Genomic DNA, 20,141 nt, shown 5'->3' with positions numbered 1-20,141 from the left:
TACTGAGTTTTATATACATATTACATCCCTTCTTGGTCAGAAGAATTTAAAGTATGTAATCGCAAGTTGTCAGTGTTGTTAACACTGTTAATTACATTTGAGGCATAGGCTGTGGTTAGGAAAATAGACTTACCACCATAGTGTAAATGCACTATGGGATTTTTCAGGTGTTCCTTTTTTCACAAGATATGTATATACGGAAGGAGAGATAAGAATATCATTAAAATAAGGAAGATGAATACTTTACTGTGGCTTTTATTATTTTTGAAGGAATATTTGACAAATATGATCAGTTGCAGTTACAGTGGAGAAAATCTGAAAAATAAGCATAATACCAGTTACAGACTTAGATCTTGTGGAGATTTGCAATAGCTCTCTGTGAATTTGAAATTGGCTCTATTATGCAACAGTGGATCCTTCCTACAGCAACTTTTATGGGCCATTCTAACATTGCTGTAAATTAAGCTTGCATCAACAGTTGTTTCTTATTCTTTCCTGACAAAGTCTAGGTGGTGGAAGCGAATAATAATAATAGTTATGACCATCAGTATGGATTTTTAATCCAAGGCCTCTTCTCGTCTACCTTAATAATGTTAATTATTTTTTTCACAAACTAGTTGGGGGAAAGGCTCTCTCCCATTTTCCCCTCTCACTTTTACTTTTTTTTTATCTTGACTTTTACTTGCAATTTTTTAAAGATTTTTTTAAATACTGTAGTAGCATCATGAAACTTAACCTAATTAAACTTTTAGAGCATTCGTAAAAGATTGTTTTACCAAAAGATGTTGTGCCCAAAGCATACTGCTTTGCAGTGGTTTAGCTGTTACGACATTAGGAGACCTGGAGGCTGGTTAACATTAAGATGTAGATATTAATTATGCATTTTTCTGCTGTGGCAAAAACAACAGGTGCTATAGTGATCAATTCAGCTCAGCTGAAATTGATTTCTGTACTAGAGAAGTGCTTATTTATCCACTATGGTCTTTTCTATCACATTAGTTTTATGCTAAATTTCTGAATGAAGAGAGTCTGTGTTAGCATGAGTGTTTATCATTCACTGCATGCTCTAAACTGGGTACTGGAGAAGTGCTTTGACCTTCTGCAGGAGGCTAGGCTTAAACTTGCTTCCGATCTTCCCGTTACGTTCTTTGAGTGGAGTTGTTCATTGTGCTCAGGAGTGACATTGCTGGGAAATGATCTCCTCTGTTTATGCACAGGACGGCTACTGTACTGTGCAGTCAACTGCGGGATGAGATAATACATGCTGCCTCACTAATAACTTCAAGCTATTCGGTCTCTGTGGTGGCTCAGTTCTGGGCCTCTCTGGAATAAAGTGCCAACAGCATGGTTGTTTTATGATGCGAATGTATGTTAACTGGAGACTGATATCACTTCACTGTCCACTTGAGATTTATCTCGCTGAGGACCAGAGGCTAAACTTGAACAAAGATCTGAGCAGTAAAATTGTAATGTTTTCAATTTGTTTAGTTCTTCTGCTAGTTGGATATGAGCTCACTGTGCAACACTACAGCAAAGACAGACAATACTACCCTAGGGGTGTATATATAAGGCTATCTCTTGTAAGATGAAATAAATAATAAGGCCTTGGGCAAGATGGCATGTTGCAATGCGATTTTGGGCTTTTTATTATAAAGCAGGACATGAGAAAGTTATTGGACAGCTGAAAAGATTCAGTAACTGAGAACATGACTAAGAAAAAAGCTGATGGAAATTTAGAGAGAGGGAATGTGTCCAAGAAGTCTGTCAAAATACTGCATATGTATTTGAGTAAAGACAGACATTTTGCTTAAGTTGTTCAGTAAGGAATAATGACAACCAGCTGATGAGACAGAAACTCCTAACTAATGGCCCTATCTTAGGACTGATGTTCAGAGATAGGTATTTGTTGCTGACAAGTGTCAGTTAATACTGTGTCACCATCATCATTTGAATAACTCATACACATCACTGCATTTTTTCCTAACTGTACCACCCAGAAAAAAGACCAGAGCAATTTATGTGAAAAACTCAGTGAAATGTCCATGAATGGTCCAGTAAAAACCAGAAAATAATTTTGGAAAACATAATGCAATTACATTGCTTAGTGGTATTCCTTTACTTGAATTGTCTTGTGGTCTGGTGTATAGAAAAATTTGTAAGGATGGAAGAAGTTGATAGATAGGTAGCAAAATAGATTATACCAGTGGCATAGTGTCACTAAAAAAAAATTGGGCCTAAAATCTCTTTTGTTTGGAATTTCAGGCAAGGCAGTGAATAATGGGTGATTTCTTCAATGCCCAGATTAGAGATCGAGAAACTGTATCTAGCTGTGTTTATCAATAACTGAGTTAAAGACTTGCATAGCTAAAGATTGCTTAAGAAGGGAAAAGGATGAAAGATAGTATAGCAGAAATATACCAAATATACTGCAGGGAAGGTGAACTGAATGCTCCAGTTTGTAATTTGTAATAATACAAGAACAGAAGGATGAGATTCAGAATGATAGCTTTTTAATAGCAGACAAGTTACTTTTTTCAACAGTTTGTTAGCTTCTGTGAATGTACTGGTGTCGGCAATGAAGTAAAGGCTCAGTAGAGTAAAATATAAATATTTATATAGACCTGGGGATGCTCACCAAATGTAGGTTTTCTTAAGGAACAGCCTTATGTTTCATGACTTAAGTCAGCCACTAGGTAAGAAAGATTACGAAGAGACTTTCCTAAGAAAATACATGCATTTCTTGCATTTGGTGGCAACTTTTTAATACTGGCCATTGTCAGAGATGAGTTCCCAGACTAGACAAGACAAATGTTTGTTCTTGCGTAGTATTTTTTATGTAGTATGTTCCTACAGCTTGTGTTTCATTCATTGATGGCTCCCATGTCCTTGGGTTTTTACTTTCCCTATGGACACATTAATGTAGGTATCCTATTTTGCATTCGCTCTGTCTAAAACAAAGTCTGAAGAGAGAGAGTAAAGAATCAGAATTGGAGGATGAATAATAGCTTTTATAGGAATAGAAAGCCATGCCCTGCAAGGGGACTGTATTGCTTTATTTGAGTGGTGTGTGTGTGTGTGTGTGTGTGTGTGTGTGTGTGTATACACTACCTAACCTTTGGCTCTGTTGTTTCATCCCAGATTATACACAAGTTAATAACAACCGTCATTGAGCTCTCTTTTGCATTTTTTTTTGTCTATTCTTAAAATCACTTTCTTTTTTCTAGGTTTTTATTTTTCTCCATCCAGTGGCACTGGGTGTCTGCCATGTCTGTGCCACATAGTTGGTTCAGTGAATCGGGTTTGTGATAAACTTACTGGCCAATGTATTTGCCGAGACGCTTCTGTAACAGGCCGAACATGTGAGCATTGTAGAGAACTTTATTTTGGATTTGACTCTGTCACAGGGAGGTGAGTGTTTCCTTTTTACAGGTAATTTATAACTTCCTTGTTACATTTTTGACATGTTAGCTGATTCTAAGGTTTCAGTGACAATAAAAAGATGTGGTCTGTTTACATTAATCCTTCCCTTGAATTCATGTGTGCACTCTCAGGTTTACGTATGATATGTTATACAACCCCTTGTGCTCACGTGTATTGGAGTAAGTAAAAATTTTGCCACTGAATTAAGTAGAAGCAACATGAAAGCTATACACGGTATGTCTAATGTTATAGGTATTTGATATTGCTTCACTACAATTCCTCTTTGTCCTCAGTAAGATGTGTTGGTTTCTGAGGTACTAATCATTAACGATTAAAGTATATATTTTGAATAATATTTGGTAAATGTAGTGTGCTATTCTTATAAACAGTTAATGCTTTTGAAAGATTTCAGAGCAAAAGACGTTTTAATGGAAAATAAAGCAAAAAATTACAGATACTCCTGTCTTTACAAACTTATTTTAGCAATAGCAGTAGAAGTACTCACAGCACCTTTCTTCTTAAAAATCTGTTTTCCTGAAGGAGTGTATTCTTTACCTGTACTTAATTATGTGCAACAAGGTAAATTGTTTATCTGATGTAGCCTAGGTCTTTAAATACACTAAAATTATATGGATATATTCCCTGGAATATAAGGGGTAAAATATATCTATAGGCAGTGCATTGCTATTCTGACTGCTCTGTTTTTCTCTTCCAGCATCTTCTCTTGCTAATCCTCACAATCTCAATTTCTTTCCAAATGTTGTTCAGTAAGATTGTACAGCTCCAGTACTATTGTATTTTGATACAGACTGATGGTGGAAAAGTATTTTTATGTTTAGTATTTTTGCCTTTTAAAAAATCAGGCTTAAACAAAATCTGTACAGCATTCCTTCCACTGTGCTCCTTTGCCTCAGGTAGTGTGGGGTATACTCGCTTTTAGTCAGTGATTTTCCATGTCGTCTTGCATTTACTTGACATTATTCTGCAGATTTTTCACTTTATGTTACTGTCATTCATTAGGAGATTTTTAAATTATTTTTTAGTATTGTGGGTCACAGAGGCATCTGCTAATTGCCATAAAGTAATCTGTAGGAATAAGGACTTCCTGTTTTCACTTCCTGTCACTTCTAATGGCAAGGGATAAAATCTGTGTGATATTAAAATACATCATCCTTGTTTTTAGTAATTTTTAAAAATTATTTGAAATGGATTTTTCTTTTCCATTTAAGTAGGCAATGGAAAAGTTTAAGTCATTGTTAAGCAACAGCTCTCCTGCACTAGACAGTGAGCTCCAGCTACTTGCATCTTCAGCTGTCCTCTGAGATTCAAAATGTAGAATAACTAGAATTATCTAGATCCAAAGCATTGGCTCATCTTGTTGTAAAGATAGGAAGTTTTGATGGTTTTGGAATTTGAATCAAAGTTGGCTTTAATGCCTTAATATTCCCTAATTCTCATGACAATGTCGAAGACTGCTCTGATAGTACATTAAGCAACATGATTAACTAGTGTTGCATATGCTTGGCTTCCTACTGGTTAGCATGTACTTGGGCAATGTACCCCTCTTCCTCAGGCAGAAACACTTCTCCACTGAAAATAATAATCCAGGGCTTTAATTATTAATCTGTTTTAATTCATTTCTTTTAACTGTTAAAATTTTCTTTAAAAAAAAAAAGTATTTTTTTTCTTTGTAAAGAAACCATCCTTGCATCATTTAAGTAATCTGGGGCTACAGAATAAACAGAGTAGGAGCCCGCTATAGTGGCAAAGACATACCTGTCTTAACTTTCAGTTCTTTTCTGCTGTTGTATACGGAGACTTTGTATTGCTATCATGACAAACAGAGACCGCGAGTCTTTGAAATCCTGCTGGTCTTAGAGGGGTGTGTGTGTGTGTGTTGATTAATTTTGTGAGGTTTGTAAGATAAAACAGGAACTCTATATTTTTTAATGTATTCCAGTTTATAAAGCAGGAAAATTTCCTCAGCTGTTAAGGAATTAGAGATTCTGGCTCTTTCCAGTAGTCTGAACAGATCTTGAGTGCCTGTGGGCATTGGTACATATTTGAGATGCCTTACCTCTGTATTGTTTACTATAATGAACTGGTCAATGAACATCACAAATTGTTTATCTATATATATATGTATCTTGACAGATTACTGTTTATGAAATCCATTTAGCAAGTGAGGTTTTCCCATAAGGATGAAAAATGAAGATTTTAAACAGATTGCTGGAGAGGCTCTAACTGCACCTAGAGAGTCAGTGTAATAAAGGTTTCTCTATATTAATATTACAAAAACCATTTATCCTCACAAAATCAATATTGCAATTCATCTTGGTCTGGCGTTTCTCTTTCCATGTTTTAGAAGTCCGTTTTCTTTGATTATATATAATTCTGTTTTAATAAAACTCAAACATATCTGACTTAGAGTATCTTCATGAAGTAGCATTTAACAAGAACACTGAAAATATTTCATATACAATTAAATATTTCAAAGAATTGTTTCTTTGAAATCCTCAATTGATTTTAGAGTACTGAAAAGCGTGATCTCTGCATAAAAATAAAACCAATTCTAGTGTTCTGCAGTTAAAGAAAGTAATGCATGTGTGTTCGTGATCTTGCAAATACATGTGAGTAACGCTATTGAATTGAATAGGATGACTTTTATTCTGTTGTTTGCAGGATCAGGACCTAAATCAGTATAGAAGGAGGTAGGGTGTCTGCACTTTTGCTAGAAGGAAATGCAACTATTCCAAGCAAAAACAATTCCCATCCTGTCAGGCACTGAAAACTATTACTGTGAATGTATGTGTATGTAAAATGATTTTGATTATCTCATGTGTGAATAATAATGAAAACTGGAATGCTCAGGGGACCCTTATTCATAAGAGGTACAGTAATATACAGGGAATACTTAGAGAAGGTTGTCTCTTACTGTTTATGTATTGAGACACTTGTTTAAAAAAAAAAAAAAAGCCTGCAAACTATACATACTCAGTACCACCATGTAATGAAATTATGAAATAATAAAATACTGCATTGCTGAGCAAATAATTCTATCTTCGTCTTTTCTCTAACGAAACCATTTTTTCAGTCATGACACTTCAATAGTCTAAACAAAACCTGTATTTGAAGGGGGATTTGGATGCACTGCCTACAGATGAAAAGACTTAATACAGTTTGAAAAAATTGCCCTTTTCTCTTGACTATAAAAGAGAGCAAACTACAGTATAGTGGTTTCCAAGAGAGAATGTATTTTATTTGTTCCCAAAGGGATATTAGTCCATAAAACAAATTTGCAGCTTATTTTGCAGCTTTAGCTTTTATCAGCCTTTTTAAGGGTGTTGACTGATTACCCAGGAGATCACACAGCAAGAGTTGACATGGAGTGAAGGAACTCTGTTAGAGAGAGCTCTGTGATGGGCAGAAAATATATGTGAAGAGTTTTCTTAAACTTGTTTAAAAATCTGTCACATTTAATGTCTATTTCACTGATTATTGACCTGAATTTTAGCAGCTTAATGTGAAAACAGTTCCCCCCCCCCTTGTTTTTAAAAGCCAATACCTAAAACATAAGTCAACCTACCTTTATTTCTGCCTCCCTATAGATAGAAAGAGATAGAACAAGGTGGTTATGATGACTGCAAAAATGGAGAACTAGCTTGACTAAAGGTACTGCCATCTATTCCCCTTGGACTTGGTGAAACTGGCCATGAGAAATTCAGCCAAATATAAATCAACAGCTCTAGAGCAGTCTTTGGCTTAGTGGAGCAGAGGGGACATGGTACGATTGTCTCTCCCTTGGACTCTTCTAGTGTCCTTCTGCAGCTTCATCATCTTGGGGCCTGGCACCTGGAGAACTCTAAGATTCCCTCTCGGCTGATGTTGCTGATGCCTGAGAAAGGAACTTGTGCAGCTTAGGAGAATGAGTGCCCACTGCACAGTCTCAAGTTTCTCCAGTCCATGATTTTCCAAAACTCTTTAAGTCTGCAGGAAATGAAAGATGGTGAAATTAGAATCTAAAGTATAATGTTTTCTTTGCCATTGTTAACTGTTTTTGTTATGACTAATAACGATGGACTGTATTAGAGTAGGTGATATGCTGCTGCCCAGTAATGTTGTGCTTGCAATAAGAGAAAGATTACTCAACTTCTAAGAGTTTGCAAGTCTTTGCATAATCAAACATCAGCATCCGTGTTATAAATGAATGTCAATGGGAAAATAGTATATCAACTGAAAAGCAAGTTGATCATGAGAGTTTTCACATGCAAAACTCAAAGCATAAGTTAATACAGAAACAGTGTTCCACTGATGCCAGAGATCTGCACAGTGGAAATGTGACATTTGTAGGATACTGATGCTTTAAATTTTTTAAAATTAAATTATTATTCTACTTTATATATTTAATTAAATATTCTTTTTAATTATTTTCAAATTTGATACCAGGCAGTAAAGAAAATGTGCTATCCATTATAGTATTTTTCTGTCATTGTGTTTCTTTTCCTATTTTAGTTTGAGATTTTCCTCCCTTTTTCTGTCTGTCTTTTTTTTTTTTTTTCTCCTTTATTTGCGGTATGTTATTTTTTGCAGCTTCCATTTGCCTTTGTGGACAAGAAATTATTAACTGATTATTTTTTCAACAAAAGCCTAGTTTCCTTCAAGTTGGAATGTTTTTTGCAGACAGCTTTGAAGCTGGTTGTATGTATATTATTCTGAACTGAACAGTTGTGCAATAAAGGTTGTGTGAGTAAACGCTGCAGGACTGAGTTCATAATGTGGTTATTAGCAAATGTTATGTATTTTGTATATAGATCAGTATATACAGCTCTATAAAGCTCTGTTAATTCTAAGAAGTTTTATACAAATTGGAGTGTTGGAGATTTTAATGTTTGTTTCAATAATAGGCACCTTTTTAGGTTACTTTTTTCAATAAGGCTAATATTTAGATTTTCTACTATGTCTCAGGCTACTGAACTGTTTATGATTTTTTAGTTATATAAGACAAAAGAATCTACTAAAAACCCTACTGCGCTTAACTGAAGTGTTAATGTGTTTTGATCACTTCTTGATTTGGTTTTGTTTATAGATGTCAGCATTGTAATTGTCATCCTGCCGGAGCCATTAGTGGGACTTGTCATCTTGTTACTGGACAGTGTATTTGTAAACAATTTGTAACTGGCTTGAAATGTGACAACTGTGTTTCCAATGCTAGTAATTTGGATGTCCACAACCTATTTGGCTGCAGTAAAAGTAAGTGGATGTTTGGTCTTAAAAGCATGTCTTTCAAATAAATGCTTTTTATTGATTTAGTGAGTATTAAATTAATTCTACAATAGAAAAAAGAGTTTTGGGGGCTTTCCCCCTCCATGTTTATTGAAAAGTTTTTCCATTTAAAAAAAAAAAAAACTTCCTTGAAGTTTTTAATTATAAGTATCTTAGGAGTGTTTTCTAGAAAGATGTACAGAATGCTTTGTAGCATTCACACAACTTACATTTATGAATCTGATGCAGGGGAGAAATAATGGTCCAAAGTTCCCTTGCATTTCCCACTGCTTTCTTTGCAGTGACCAATGCAGAGTTCACTTTTTAGTTACATGAACATGACAGTATTTGTACAGCTTGGAGCTTAACTCTCATTCCTGCCATCATGTTGAAAACCTTCACCTTGTGATTAACTGGAAATTTGGTCTTCGGTGCAGTGTAGCTTTGTCTCCTCATGGAGCTTTTTTAGTCAATTTAGGGAAAATATGCAATGTAGTGTAACAGATCTTCCTGAATTGGTATGTGTGAGGGCAGGCTAATGCTATGCTGAATATCAGGTCAGGAGCTGAAATGAACCATGTTGCAATGGAACATCTGCACTTCTGCCCTGGCAGTGAGTCTAGCTATGAAGGGAAACAGCCTTTGTTTTTGTCATAATTAGTTAAAATTAAACGTTCAGATTTGTTCACCAGCCCATAGTCTCTAGGCTGGCAAGAAATTTTAAAGGAGAGGAAAAATGTTATATGTAGAGAGAAAGTTAAGTTTTTAAGGTGTCTTCAGTTCTGCTTTCAGAAAAGGGCTTTGAGGACATTCATAGCGTACAATGCCAGGCTGTGTTGCTAGCACCTGAGCTAGTTCTGGACAAGTTGTGTTACATTTACGTGACACATTGTAGTGCTGTACGAAGATAACAGCTCACTCTTAGAAGCACTATAGTCAGTTAACGAGGTGCTCTGCGGACACTAATTGGTCATGTCTCTGAGCGGGTCTAATTACTAATGACCAGACCTGGTCATTACGGTGAGAGTTAGCTCAGTTAACTCTGTGCAGTGCAACATTCTACAGTGTTAGGCATTCCCAAGTAATCTCTGAAGTATGTTTTTTGGATCCTCCTTCTACAGAATATTTATCTATGTATTCTGCATAGGCATTTATATCACATTCATCGTTGTGGTATATGCGTATTATAGATTTGCAAGCAGAAATATACATACACAAAGAGTACGTTTATGAGGACAAACAGCTCTCTGATTTGTTTGTATTTCTGTTGTAAATTAGTTTAAATTTCAAATAATATGCATTGCAGAATGCACTGTACTATAAATGGGATGGAATGGAGAGGCTGATTTGTTTTCAGAGGTGATTTTTCTCAAAGTTTAGAAGTGTTTAGATACAGTTTTATTTTGCTTTTCCCCATACTCTTCTGTAGAGCACATAGTATCTATTCATTGTGCAGATAGTTGATTGGCTTGTTGTGTCTTTAAAAAATGTAGGATGTTTCAACTGAATGTATAATAATAATAATACATGGCACTTTTATGATGCTCTTCATCTTCAAAGTGCTTTACAAACGTAAGCCAACCTACTTATTTATGTTGGGATATACATTTGATAAAGGTCAATGGCAATTCAACTATAAAATTGATTAATAATAACATGACATAGATAAATAATATCATAGATTTTAGTTAGAAAATGTGGGAACAGCTCAGGCAGTATTCTAAATGACAAGCGGAGTCCTCTTCTGGACATAAATGATATAGCAATTGCAATCTTTTAGTTTTTCATATCAAAATGTCTTAACTTGTTGCACAGATACAGAGCTTTGCCTAGCTTTGATGTTTGGTTTAATGCCTACCTCTGCTATTTGTGATTATTTTCATTGTAACAGAGTATTGTGTTGACACATATTATTACTTGTTGTAAATCTTTACCAACAGAAGCAAGTGTAAGTTGCTATCGTTGTGCAAATAAAAATTTTTAAGAATAAGACCTTTTTTCAATTTTTCTGCCTAACAGTGTTTTAGATGCTTCATTAAAAAATCAGAAATACAACACTTTACTTACACATGTAAACTATAAAATGACATGCAAGTGGGAGCAACATGCAATAGCATGAGACTGAGAATGGAAGATGAAGGATTATTTCAATAAATTCATTTGGTTGCTCAGATTACTTGTTTTGTAAGCATGTATTTTATGGATGGAAACATTCAGAAGTGCCAAAGGGATTTAGGAGCACATATTTCCTTTGATTCTCAAATTTTGCTCTTGTAGATACTTTAGCATATATTCATTTCTTACTCAGCTGAACACCAAAACTCTAGATTGGCAGCAAAAGCTTGTATGCTTTCTAAAGAGTAGATGATTGTGTGTGCTCAGTCCAATGGGCTCTAGAAATATCTTCTCTTGGCTGAGAGATTGCAGTAGGAACAGGGCTTTATTTATCTTATTCTTTCTTTATCTTATTCTATTTAGTGATCTTCAGTTAGCATTTTAGGTATATGTTAAAAACCCACGAGTAGTGAGACCCACCGGTACTGACGTAATTCTCTACCTGTGTCACTTGTGAGGCTGGAAGTCCTCATGTCGCTTTTCTGCCCACAGATTCACTCTTCACTTATCTCCTACTAGTTTGGCTGAACAGATTTGCATAATTATCTTTTGATGAATTGCATATAGTAAGCAAATCTCCACATAATGAAGATGATGATAGTTTATAAATAGAAGGAGAAAAAATTAATGAAAAAATGCATGTTTCTGATGTTGACATTTCCCTATACTGCAGAATATAAGGAAAAAAAGCTTACTGCATGGTTCTGGATCCAGTTTTGATAGCTTGCTCTCTATGTTGCTTTCTGTACTGCCTCAGCTAGTCCCATTCTCAGAGCAAAATGGTTTCTTCTATATCCACACTCCCTTGTTTTTTCCAAAACCTTGTCAGGTATCAGAGTGTGATCAAACAGTATAGAAGGCCTTATCTGTCTTGCTGTGTTTAATGGAAGTGTAGGACTGCTGACTCCAGAGCACCTCAGTGGAAGCAGAAAGGATTGGAAAAGAGGGTGGAGAAACGGCAAGTGTGCCTTTGAGTTAATCTATTTATTAGCTGCCAAAAAGGACCATCTTATTCTGTGTTAATACACGGTATACCGAGGGTGATGGAGAAGTGCTTTCCTTAGTAAAAATAGGCTGGCTGGGGGTTTCATAGCACAATACGGCATCATGCTCTGGCTTGAATAATAACCGAAATATATGTGCGTGCATATATGTGTTTAAGTATGTGTGTATATCCATGCGTACAAAATCTATTTTCTGAATAATAGCCCCTGTCTCAGAAAGCACCATGATCATAAACCTGAATTACAAAAGGGACACAGGAGGAACTTTGGCCACTCTTTCTAATAGCGGGAGAGTTTTTACTAGTGAAATTCAGAATTATTTTTTCACTTTACTGATACCAACATAATTAAGTGGCAACTTCCCCAAAGTTATAGAAGAGCAATATCTTCATGAATAAGAACAGAATCTCAAGCTGATCTGCTAAAAAGTCAGACACCTCACTCATAGATTTAAGTTCCAGTGCAAAAAATAGAAGTGAGTTGTCTAAATAACCTTCAAAATTTGTCCCTTTTTGTTTTTTGTGGACTTAATTAAATAGGTTTATTATAACACTGTGGTAATATTTGTAGTTAGTTTGTGGACTTTCTATTTCTGTGCTATGAGAGAAAGACATGCAGCACCTGGCATAAGCTAAAATGGAAATAATCCTCTGAAAACAGAAAGGATGATTGAACTACAGACTTCAACAATGTGACCAGACAAATGTTCCATTTTTACAGAGTTCTTGAAATACAAAAAAAGAAAAAGAAAAAAAGTTTTTTGGAAAACTGCAGAACACTTGCTTTAATTTTATGGGGGTGGGTATTAAATTTGTTTTATGTACTTGGATGAGAAGTTTTTTTGGAGAGCGTTTGGATGGATCAGTTTAGTTTATTATTGTCTGGCCTTGGTGACCGTATGATTACTTAGAAGTGTTTCTTTGAAGAAAAAACAGCTTTTCCTTTCCAATTTTATGTAAATTTATTTGTGTGATTATTGACTACTTTTATTCTTAAATGCTCTCTTTGCATATGTGTATGTTTTAGCTCCATTCCAACAACCTCCTCCTACAGGAGAAGTTCTCAATTCTTCTGTTATCAGTCTCCGGTGGAGTTCCCCTGACTCTCCAAATTCTAACAGACTGATTTACCAGTTATATAGGGATGAGACTGAAATTTATACAACCGAAGACTACTATCCTTATAGTAAGTATTTATAAGAAGATGACATCAAAGTTTTTGTATGTGTTTGTGTGTGCAGATATGTATGTGTATGTATGTATATAATTCATTAATTATTTCTGCTTTCTGTCATTTTTGTTCTGTGAGATTTTTAATACGTTATTCCATTTTTCTGTAGTGGACTATCATTCTTACTACTTTTATTTGAAAGAAATGAACACCTCAGACTAAAATCGTGTAAACTGAATCATCCGAAATGGCTGATAATTTTTTTACTTTTGAGTTTGAAGCTCTTTGAGGAATTGACTTTCCAAAAACATTTCCTGCAAATATATATATGCTTCAAAACCAAAAAGATGCAATGCTAAAATCCCTGGCAAAGAATTACGGGAAATGGAAGAGTCCATACAGTGTTTAAAACTCCTTTTTTCATCCTCCCAATCTTAAACTGTTAATAGATTAGGAAAGCTTTTTGTGGTCTCTAACTTTTAGCACCTTTTGTAGGCTCTCAGTGTAGCTCCTGATTTTCCTTTTGCAGCCCCACTTCTCTCATGTTGAGGTTTGCAAAAGGATCCTCAAGGGTTCAGGGTTCTGTCCTGGCTGGAAAGGCCATTTGGTGTTACTATTGATCCTCTTATAACTGGAAAGGAGCTGAATTTGGATGCTGTTTTTATCTATATATTGCACACAACTGTTTTTAAGAAAGCAGGTGTGGTTAATGAAGCTTTGATTTCTATTCTAACAGTTTCTTTAGCTTGCTGCATTTTCAGAGCAATGTAGCATTAATATTTTGCAGAAAATAAGTCTTTCTGAGCATTGGTATGTACTCTGGAGAAAAAAAAATATCGACTTATTCAGTGGAAGGACAGATGCTTTGATTCACCTAATATTTTAATGTTCTGGAGCAAGCTGCTGTGTTTCAATGCTTCTTGCAATTGATTACAATGCACGGCTGATGCTGTGTATTTGGACGCTCTTCAGTACATGCTGTGAAGAAAGGCATGCGACCCATATATGACTGGGATTAAGTGACTGTGAGAAGAGGAAGAAACATGACAGCGAAGTTTGGAGAACTAATAGAAAATATTCCAATTCCTTAAATTGCTTTTAAAGCCTAAATTTAGTAAAAATATGAGGTCATTTCAAAAGCAAAGCTAATATATTTTGTTTTCATAAATTTATGCGCTGTAATGTACTTGAAAGTGTGCATTGATGAAGATGTTATTTCATGGCTGTGCTTATAGAGTTATGGAAAGACTAAAAAAATCTAAATGTATACTAGCTGGGTAATCAGACATTAGCATATTTATATTTAACAAACCATTATTTTGTAAAAACGTAGATTTGGTTTAAAAAGACATTTTTGACATTTCCTGGCAATTGCCCTAATTAATGATGTGAAAATCATCTGCTCAATGGTATTTGAATACTGAGAACAATTTGTTACTGCTGGCAGAACTCTGTTTTATTTTGACACTATTCTATTTATTACTTTGTTCTCAGTATAGTGCAGAATCTGTAACACTCATGAAATGCTACATGAGTGCAACTTGATGAATACTGATCTTATGACTAAATAAGAGTTAAAAACATTGAACTTTCCAAGGAAAATTTAGGATAATCTCCTCAATTGGCCTGATAATCTGGCTGATAGTATTGCAGAATACCCAATTAAATTAATATTTTGCTAACTGTGCTCTCGGAAGCCAGAAACTCAGGAGATACCAGTCTTGAGGATGAAATGAAATATTTGCTCTAAAATGTAGGAAATTCCCCACAAAGTTGCTTGTGATTCTAACTGCAAATCACATTAATTCTAATTATTTATACAGGTAATTAAATAGATGGTGGGGTTATTTTCCAGGGGAACATAGAACCTTCTACTTTTTGCTTTTATCCAATTTTATCTAGCCTATATTCCTTTTGAAATAAAGTTACCATCTGGTGATCAGTTGTTCATCTGCACTGAATGAACCTGCTGGTTGCAATCCAATTTCTAGTAATGCACGCTGATATCACAATAACCACTACTGCAGCCGGCACAGCCGTTTTGGAACCTTTCAAGGTTTCAGAGGCATGAAGATTAGACTACCCAGTCGTCTTATCACTGGACTGCAGCGACAAGTCACTGTAGGTGGTTGAAATGCTGTAAGCAATTATTGGACTGACACTGCTGCTTTTGTGCTACAATGTCAAGGTTTGAATATCTAGTGATACTAATAATGTTGTGGTCCTCTTCTCCAGGTTGCACTCAGGACTAGCTTGCTGGTGCAGATGCACAGAGAGGACATAGAAATACCTGTTTTGCAAAAGTTGAAGAATATCCTTGATCTTACACATAATATATTACTCACTGTCCACTGTCTCTTAAGGCAAAACCATGTATGGTATTACGATTGTATATATACACATATTGTAGCATGGCTGGACATGGACTGAGGTGTATAACTGCTTCTGGGGTAAACCCTGGAGGTCTTCATGGTCCTGTTGTTAAAAAGCTGCCTAGAATAATGAAAATTGGAGGCTGAGGAAGTAAATATGGTCTTTGGGACATACCTTTTCAGTAGTTATTTGCAATTATGTTTCACTTTTCATTCAAGTGCTTTGCAAATGAATCATTAAGTACTATTTTAGAAACAAGGAAGTGAAAGCACAGAAAGGTGAAATAGTGGCCTTACGCTATAAAATGAAGCAAAAACAAAGGTATGAAAATTCACAGAATGTCTGTCTTTCTAAAGCAGCTTTGTTAATATTGATGATGATTTACAATTGAAATAATTATTTCCAAGGAAAGGCTGAATAATAAGATAATTGTGTTAATCTTGTTCATGATTAAAGCAGGAATTAGGAAAAATTCAGTGGAAAAATTATTTCTGTAGTGATGCCAATATACAGTGGAAGAAAATAAAGGGAAAACAGGGGGCTTATTTCCCCATACTAAACAAAAATACTGAAAAGTTATGGTGAAAGTTAGTCAGTGATCTCAGGAAGAAGACAATGCAAGCAGGCATAAATATCTTATGCCTTGGAGTTAGGACTGGAAAGATTTTATTTGTAAGTATGCAAATTAAGATTTTTGCGTATATTAAATTTTCTTTTCACCTGTTTGTTTTAGGTGTTCAGACCTTCACTGATACCACTTTATCTCCATATACCTTCTATTCCTATTACCTCCAAGCCAGCAATGTTCATGGGTTTACTAGAAGTGCCTCAGTGACATATCGAACAAAACCTGGGATACCTACAGGAAGCTTGCGTTTAAATCCGGTCTTTCCTGTTAGTCACCATTCTGTTTTGCTTTACTGGACAATCCCTTCAAATGACTCTGGGCCCATAGAGAAATACGTTTTGACATGTACTGGCTTGGTTGATCTTCAGCCTTGTGGCCAGTATGAAGGTTTAAAAACCTCAGCAATTATTTGGAATCTCATTCCATTTACAAAATACGTTTTTTCTGTGGAAGCATGTACCAGTGGAGGCTGCTTAAAGAGCCAGCCAGTAACAGTAATTACTGCACAAGCTCCTCCAGAAGGGTTACACCCACCTGTTATAGATATCATCAGCTCTACAGAACTGGCTGTGAAATGGTCACCACCTGAGAAACCAAATGGTAAGACATATGATATTTACTTTCTTAAATCACAGATTATGCAAAGAAAAAGCAGCATTTTCTTAAATGTGGTTAGAATATCCTTATCCGTGAGACATGAACAATGAATGTAGTAAGGCAGCATCTGCATTTGCCTGACACCACCAAACGTACTATCAGAGTCTGTATTTTGTTCTTTTGGAGTCCAGAACTCCAGCTGAGGGTGATGGGACCAGAATTTAGCTCTTAGTGGCATCTGCTGCAACAAAAAATCACCTCTATAATTAAACATTTACAGTAAAATTAATTTCTTCCTAATTTGCCAGATCGCCTAGTTCAGACAGATGTGGTGATATAGCTGAACAAAGAATAAATAAGTAGGTAACAATTATGAAAAAAATCTAAAAATTAACAGAGAAGTCTGTTTTTAAAACCATCCGTCATGTGTTGTAACTAATTCTATTACCAGCATAACTTTGTTAGGGATTCAGCCATTGCCAAGAGTTGCTGGTCTAACTTGCCTAATAATATTTTAGGTTTTTGAGTCTGAGATCACAGCTGTTGTAAGATGCTTTTGTGATGCCACATATTTTACTGGTAAAACTTTATCTTTTAATATGCATGCAGCTGAGCTTTGTGAGCTTGCAGTTACACACACAAATATTTGTGCATGCTAAGACAAGCATTTTTATCTGTTCACAGAATGAGCATCTGTGTGTGGGGGAGCTCACCTTCCTCTGTGAAAATCTTACTTACTTCATATTGCCAGATTAGACTTCAGAATGTCCACACAAGAATGCATCCATATGTTTAGAGGGGTGGTACCTACAGTGTAGGTCATGATACTTGCTCTTAGTACTTCCCCTTCAACTCATACCATATATTCTTCATAGTTTGATTGGTGGCTGTATCTGCCTGATCTGTCTACATATGGGGGTCAGTAAAATCAACCTCAGCCATTAGATTCTGTTTTTACTTTCCTCAACAGTTGAAAGGGGAAGGAGGACTGGTTATCCTTCTTCCAAATCGGTACTTGTGGCACATAGACCTCTGTTTGCTATTGCGTAGGTGAGTTGTTTTTCAGTAGCGGCTGCTGGAAACGGATCCCTTCACAAGCACAGCGATGTAGGGGAGCGCTCACAGCACAGTGAAAGTGTGGTTCTGGCTGGAGTAGAAATTGTTCAGTATAACAAGCGCAAATAACAGGGAAAGCTGGAAAAATAGGACAGAGGTTTCATCTGGGGCTAGCAACTAGAGAACATATCTTAGATGTGTAGAGGTTGTGACTCTAGTTTGCCCTATACTGGAAACTGTTCCTTTATGCTTTTTTTGCTTTCGAACCTGTGCTAACTAGCTGAAAATTAGCATGGATTTGTCCACCCAGATTACAGACAGGCTTTCATTTTGTTGTGTCAAAGAGCTAGTATCATGGTTGTATTGCTTTCTAAAATTTAAAAAGATGTATTATATTGTGCATATGCTTTGTTTTTAACTCACTGGTATAAAATGTTATCCTCCTCTCCATTGATGGCAGTGAATAACGAAGTACCAACATAGTTTAATTATCTTTAGGTTAAAATAGCCATTACTTAGAGGTAATTGACAGCACAGGCAGTTTTTAGTGATGCTCTTGTATTTCTTTTGATGTTTGGTCAGATATCCTCGTCTTCCTTGAAGACAAGGGGAGAAGCCCTTTTTCCAAAGCCACCTCTGCAGTTCTGTGCATGAGTACAGCCCCAGATACTTACGCTGTATGATAATTAACTGTCTCCTGGCTTTGTAATGTCTTTCCTTTTACATTTGGGAAATCTGCAGTCAGCTCTCTTACACTGTTCCTGGAGCTAGACTGCTTCCCCAATCCTACCTAGGTCATGCATCACTTCATACCACAATAGTGAAGTTATTTTTTCTGAAGTGATGAGACCTTTCTGCCTACGTAGTAGGTTTATTTGATGGAAAATACATGCGCGCGCACATGCACGCGCACATGCACGCACACATGCACGCACACATGCACGCACACATGCACGCACACATGCACGCACACGCACGCACACACACACCCTTCCATCCATCCATCCATCCATCCAATAGTCTATTCTAAAAGGTCAGCAGTTAACTGTTCCTCAAATAATGTCTTATCCACTATGCAAAACAAAATTAAAATGTCCTTTTGAAAATCAGAGGCCTGAAGTCATTTCCAGTAACATTTGGTCAGAACTTGTAGTGTATCTCCTTCAAGTAAGGAGAGCAAAACTCATGGAGCAAATCAACAAAATGTTAGCAAACCCTAAAATTGTGTGGAGGGGAAAGTGAAGAGTGTATTCCAAAAAAATGCAAAAGTGAATATTTGGATAAAAATAGCAGAAAGAAAAAGACCTTCTTATGTGCTATATTTTCCATGTTTGTCATTGTTTGATTGTTAGGACTTTAAAAGTATTGGCAACTGACATTTTAGTAGAACTCTAGAAATAGTTTTAATACACTAATTTGTCTGGCTTGCATTTTTGTCTAGGTATAGTTATAAGATATGAACTTTACATGAGAGAAAAATTAAAATCAGATGGGAACTTTCTTCCTCCTGAAACTCGTATTTTCCAAAGCAGTGGATGGCTCAGTCCTCAACCAATTTTGGAGTCTGCTAATGAGAATGCCTTGGCTCCACCTCAGACCAGTACCATTGTTGCTGATCTTGAACCGTTCACAGAATATGAATTTTATGTGCTAGCAGTAAACATGGCGGGTAGCATATCTTCAGACTGGGTATCAGGACGAACAGCAGAGGCAAGTAAGTATTGATTTGAATTTGTTCACTAAAAATTAAACAAATAAACAAACTGGAATGCATTTTTAAAGGTTTGTTCAATAAGATTTATTCAGCAATGATTCAAATAGGATGCATTTTTCTAATTTTTAACTAATTAAAAAAGAAAAGAAGTCAGTCTCTCAGAACTTAGCCTGTGATGGGAAAAAATTTTTTCACCAATAAAATCATGCTGTTGAAGAAATAAACTCTGCCACTTCAACTAAAATTTCAAAACTAAAAGATTACAAGATCTACCACGCAGCTTTTGAATTCCCCTCTATTTCCCCAATTTTATTTATATAGTCTTTAAACAGAGAAGGCATGAGAAAAGATTGTTTTCATTACAAGTCTGTAAGCAGTTGGTATGATTTAGGAATTTTGTCCAAGAATGTGTGTATATGCTGAAAGGGCACTCGAGTGAGTTTTCTTGAATTGAGGCTTTGATCATTTAGAAATTTTTTTGAAGAACTTGAGGGTCACCTTTACAGATGCATAGCACTTAAAACTATTTATATGCTTGTTTAGAGGCCAAATATCATAATATGGACTAATTTTTCCAGAAGTTTAATCAGTTCACGACAGATCTTACGGCCAGATTTGAATAAGTGCTTGCCATTTGACATATTATTCTGAAATAATGGATACTTATTTAAATCCTTATATTAGAAATCTAATTTTTTAGTCTGATAAAGCCTGTGTTTTGCAATTAAACTTACCTGTTACATCACTGATACTTTTGTTTACTGATAGCTTGAAATTCATGTCCTCAGTCATTTGCTCCTGA

The 20,141-nt window shown here is 35.7% G+C and overlaps 1 protein-coding gene across 1 annotated transcript in view; it reads left to right on the top strand.

Moving 5' to 3' along the window:
- The window catches only part of USH2A (usherin), a 407,004-nt gene that overhangs the window by 75,024 nt on the left and 311,839 nt on the right, over window positions 1-20,141 (top strand). The window contains exons 13-17 of the mRNA XM_064509686.1: window positions 3,225-3,408; window positions 8,507-8,670; window positions 12,828-12,986; window positions 16,078-16,572; window positions 19,067-19,339. Of these exons, the coding sequence (XP_064365756.1) occupies window positions 3,225-3,408; window positions 8,507-8,670; window positions 12,828-12,986; window positions 16,078-16,572; window positions 19,067-19,339 (1,275 nt within the window). The remainder of the gene's footprint in view (window positions 1-3,224; window positions 3,409-8,506; window positions 8,671-12,827; window positions 12,987-16,077; window positions 16,573-19,066; window positions 19,340-20,141) is intronic.

The sequence above is a fragment of the Dromaius novaehollandiae genome, chromosome 3, assembly GCF_036370855.1.
Source record: "Dromaius novaehollandiae isolate bDroNov1 chromosome 3, bDroNov1.hap1, whole genome shotgun sequence".
NCBI classification, from domain to species: domain Eukaryota; kingdom Metazoa; phylum Chordata; class Aves; order Casuariiformes; family Dromaiidae; genus Dromaius; species Dromaius novaehollandiae.
The sequence above is the reverse complement of the archived record's forward strand: the minus strand, read 5'-3'. Positions and strand labels throughout refer to the sequence as shown.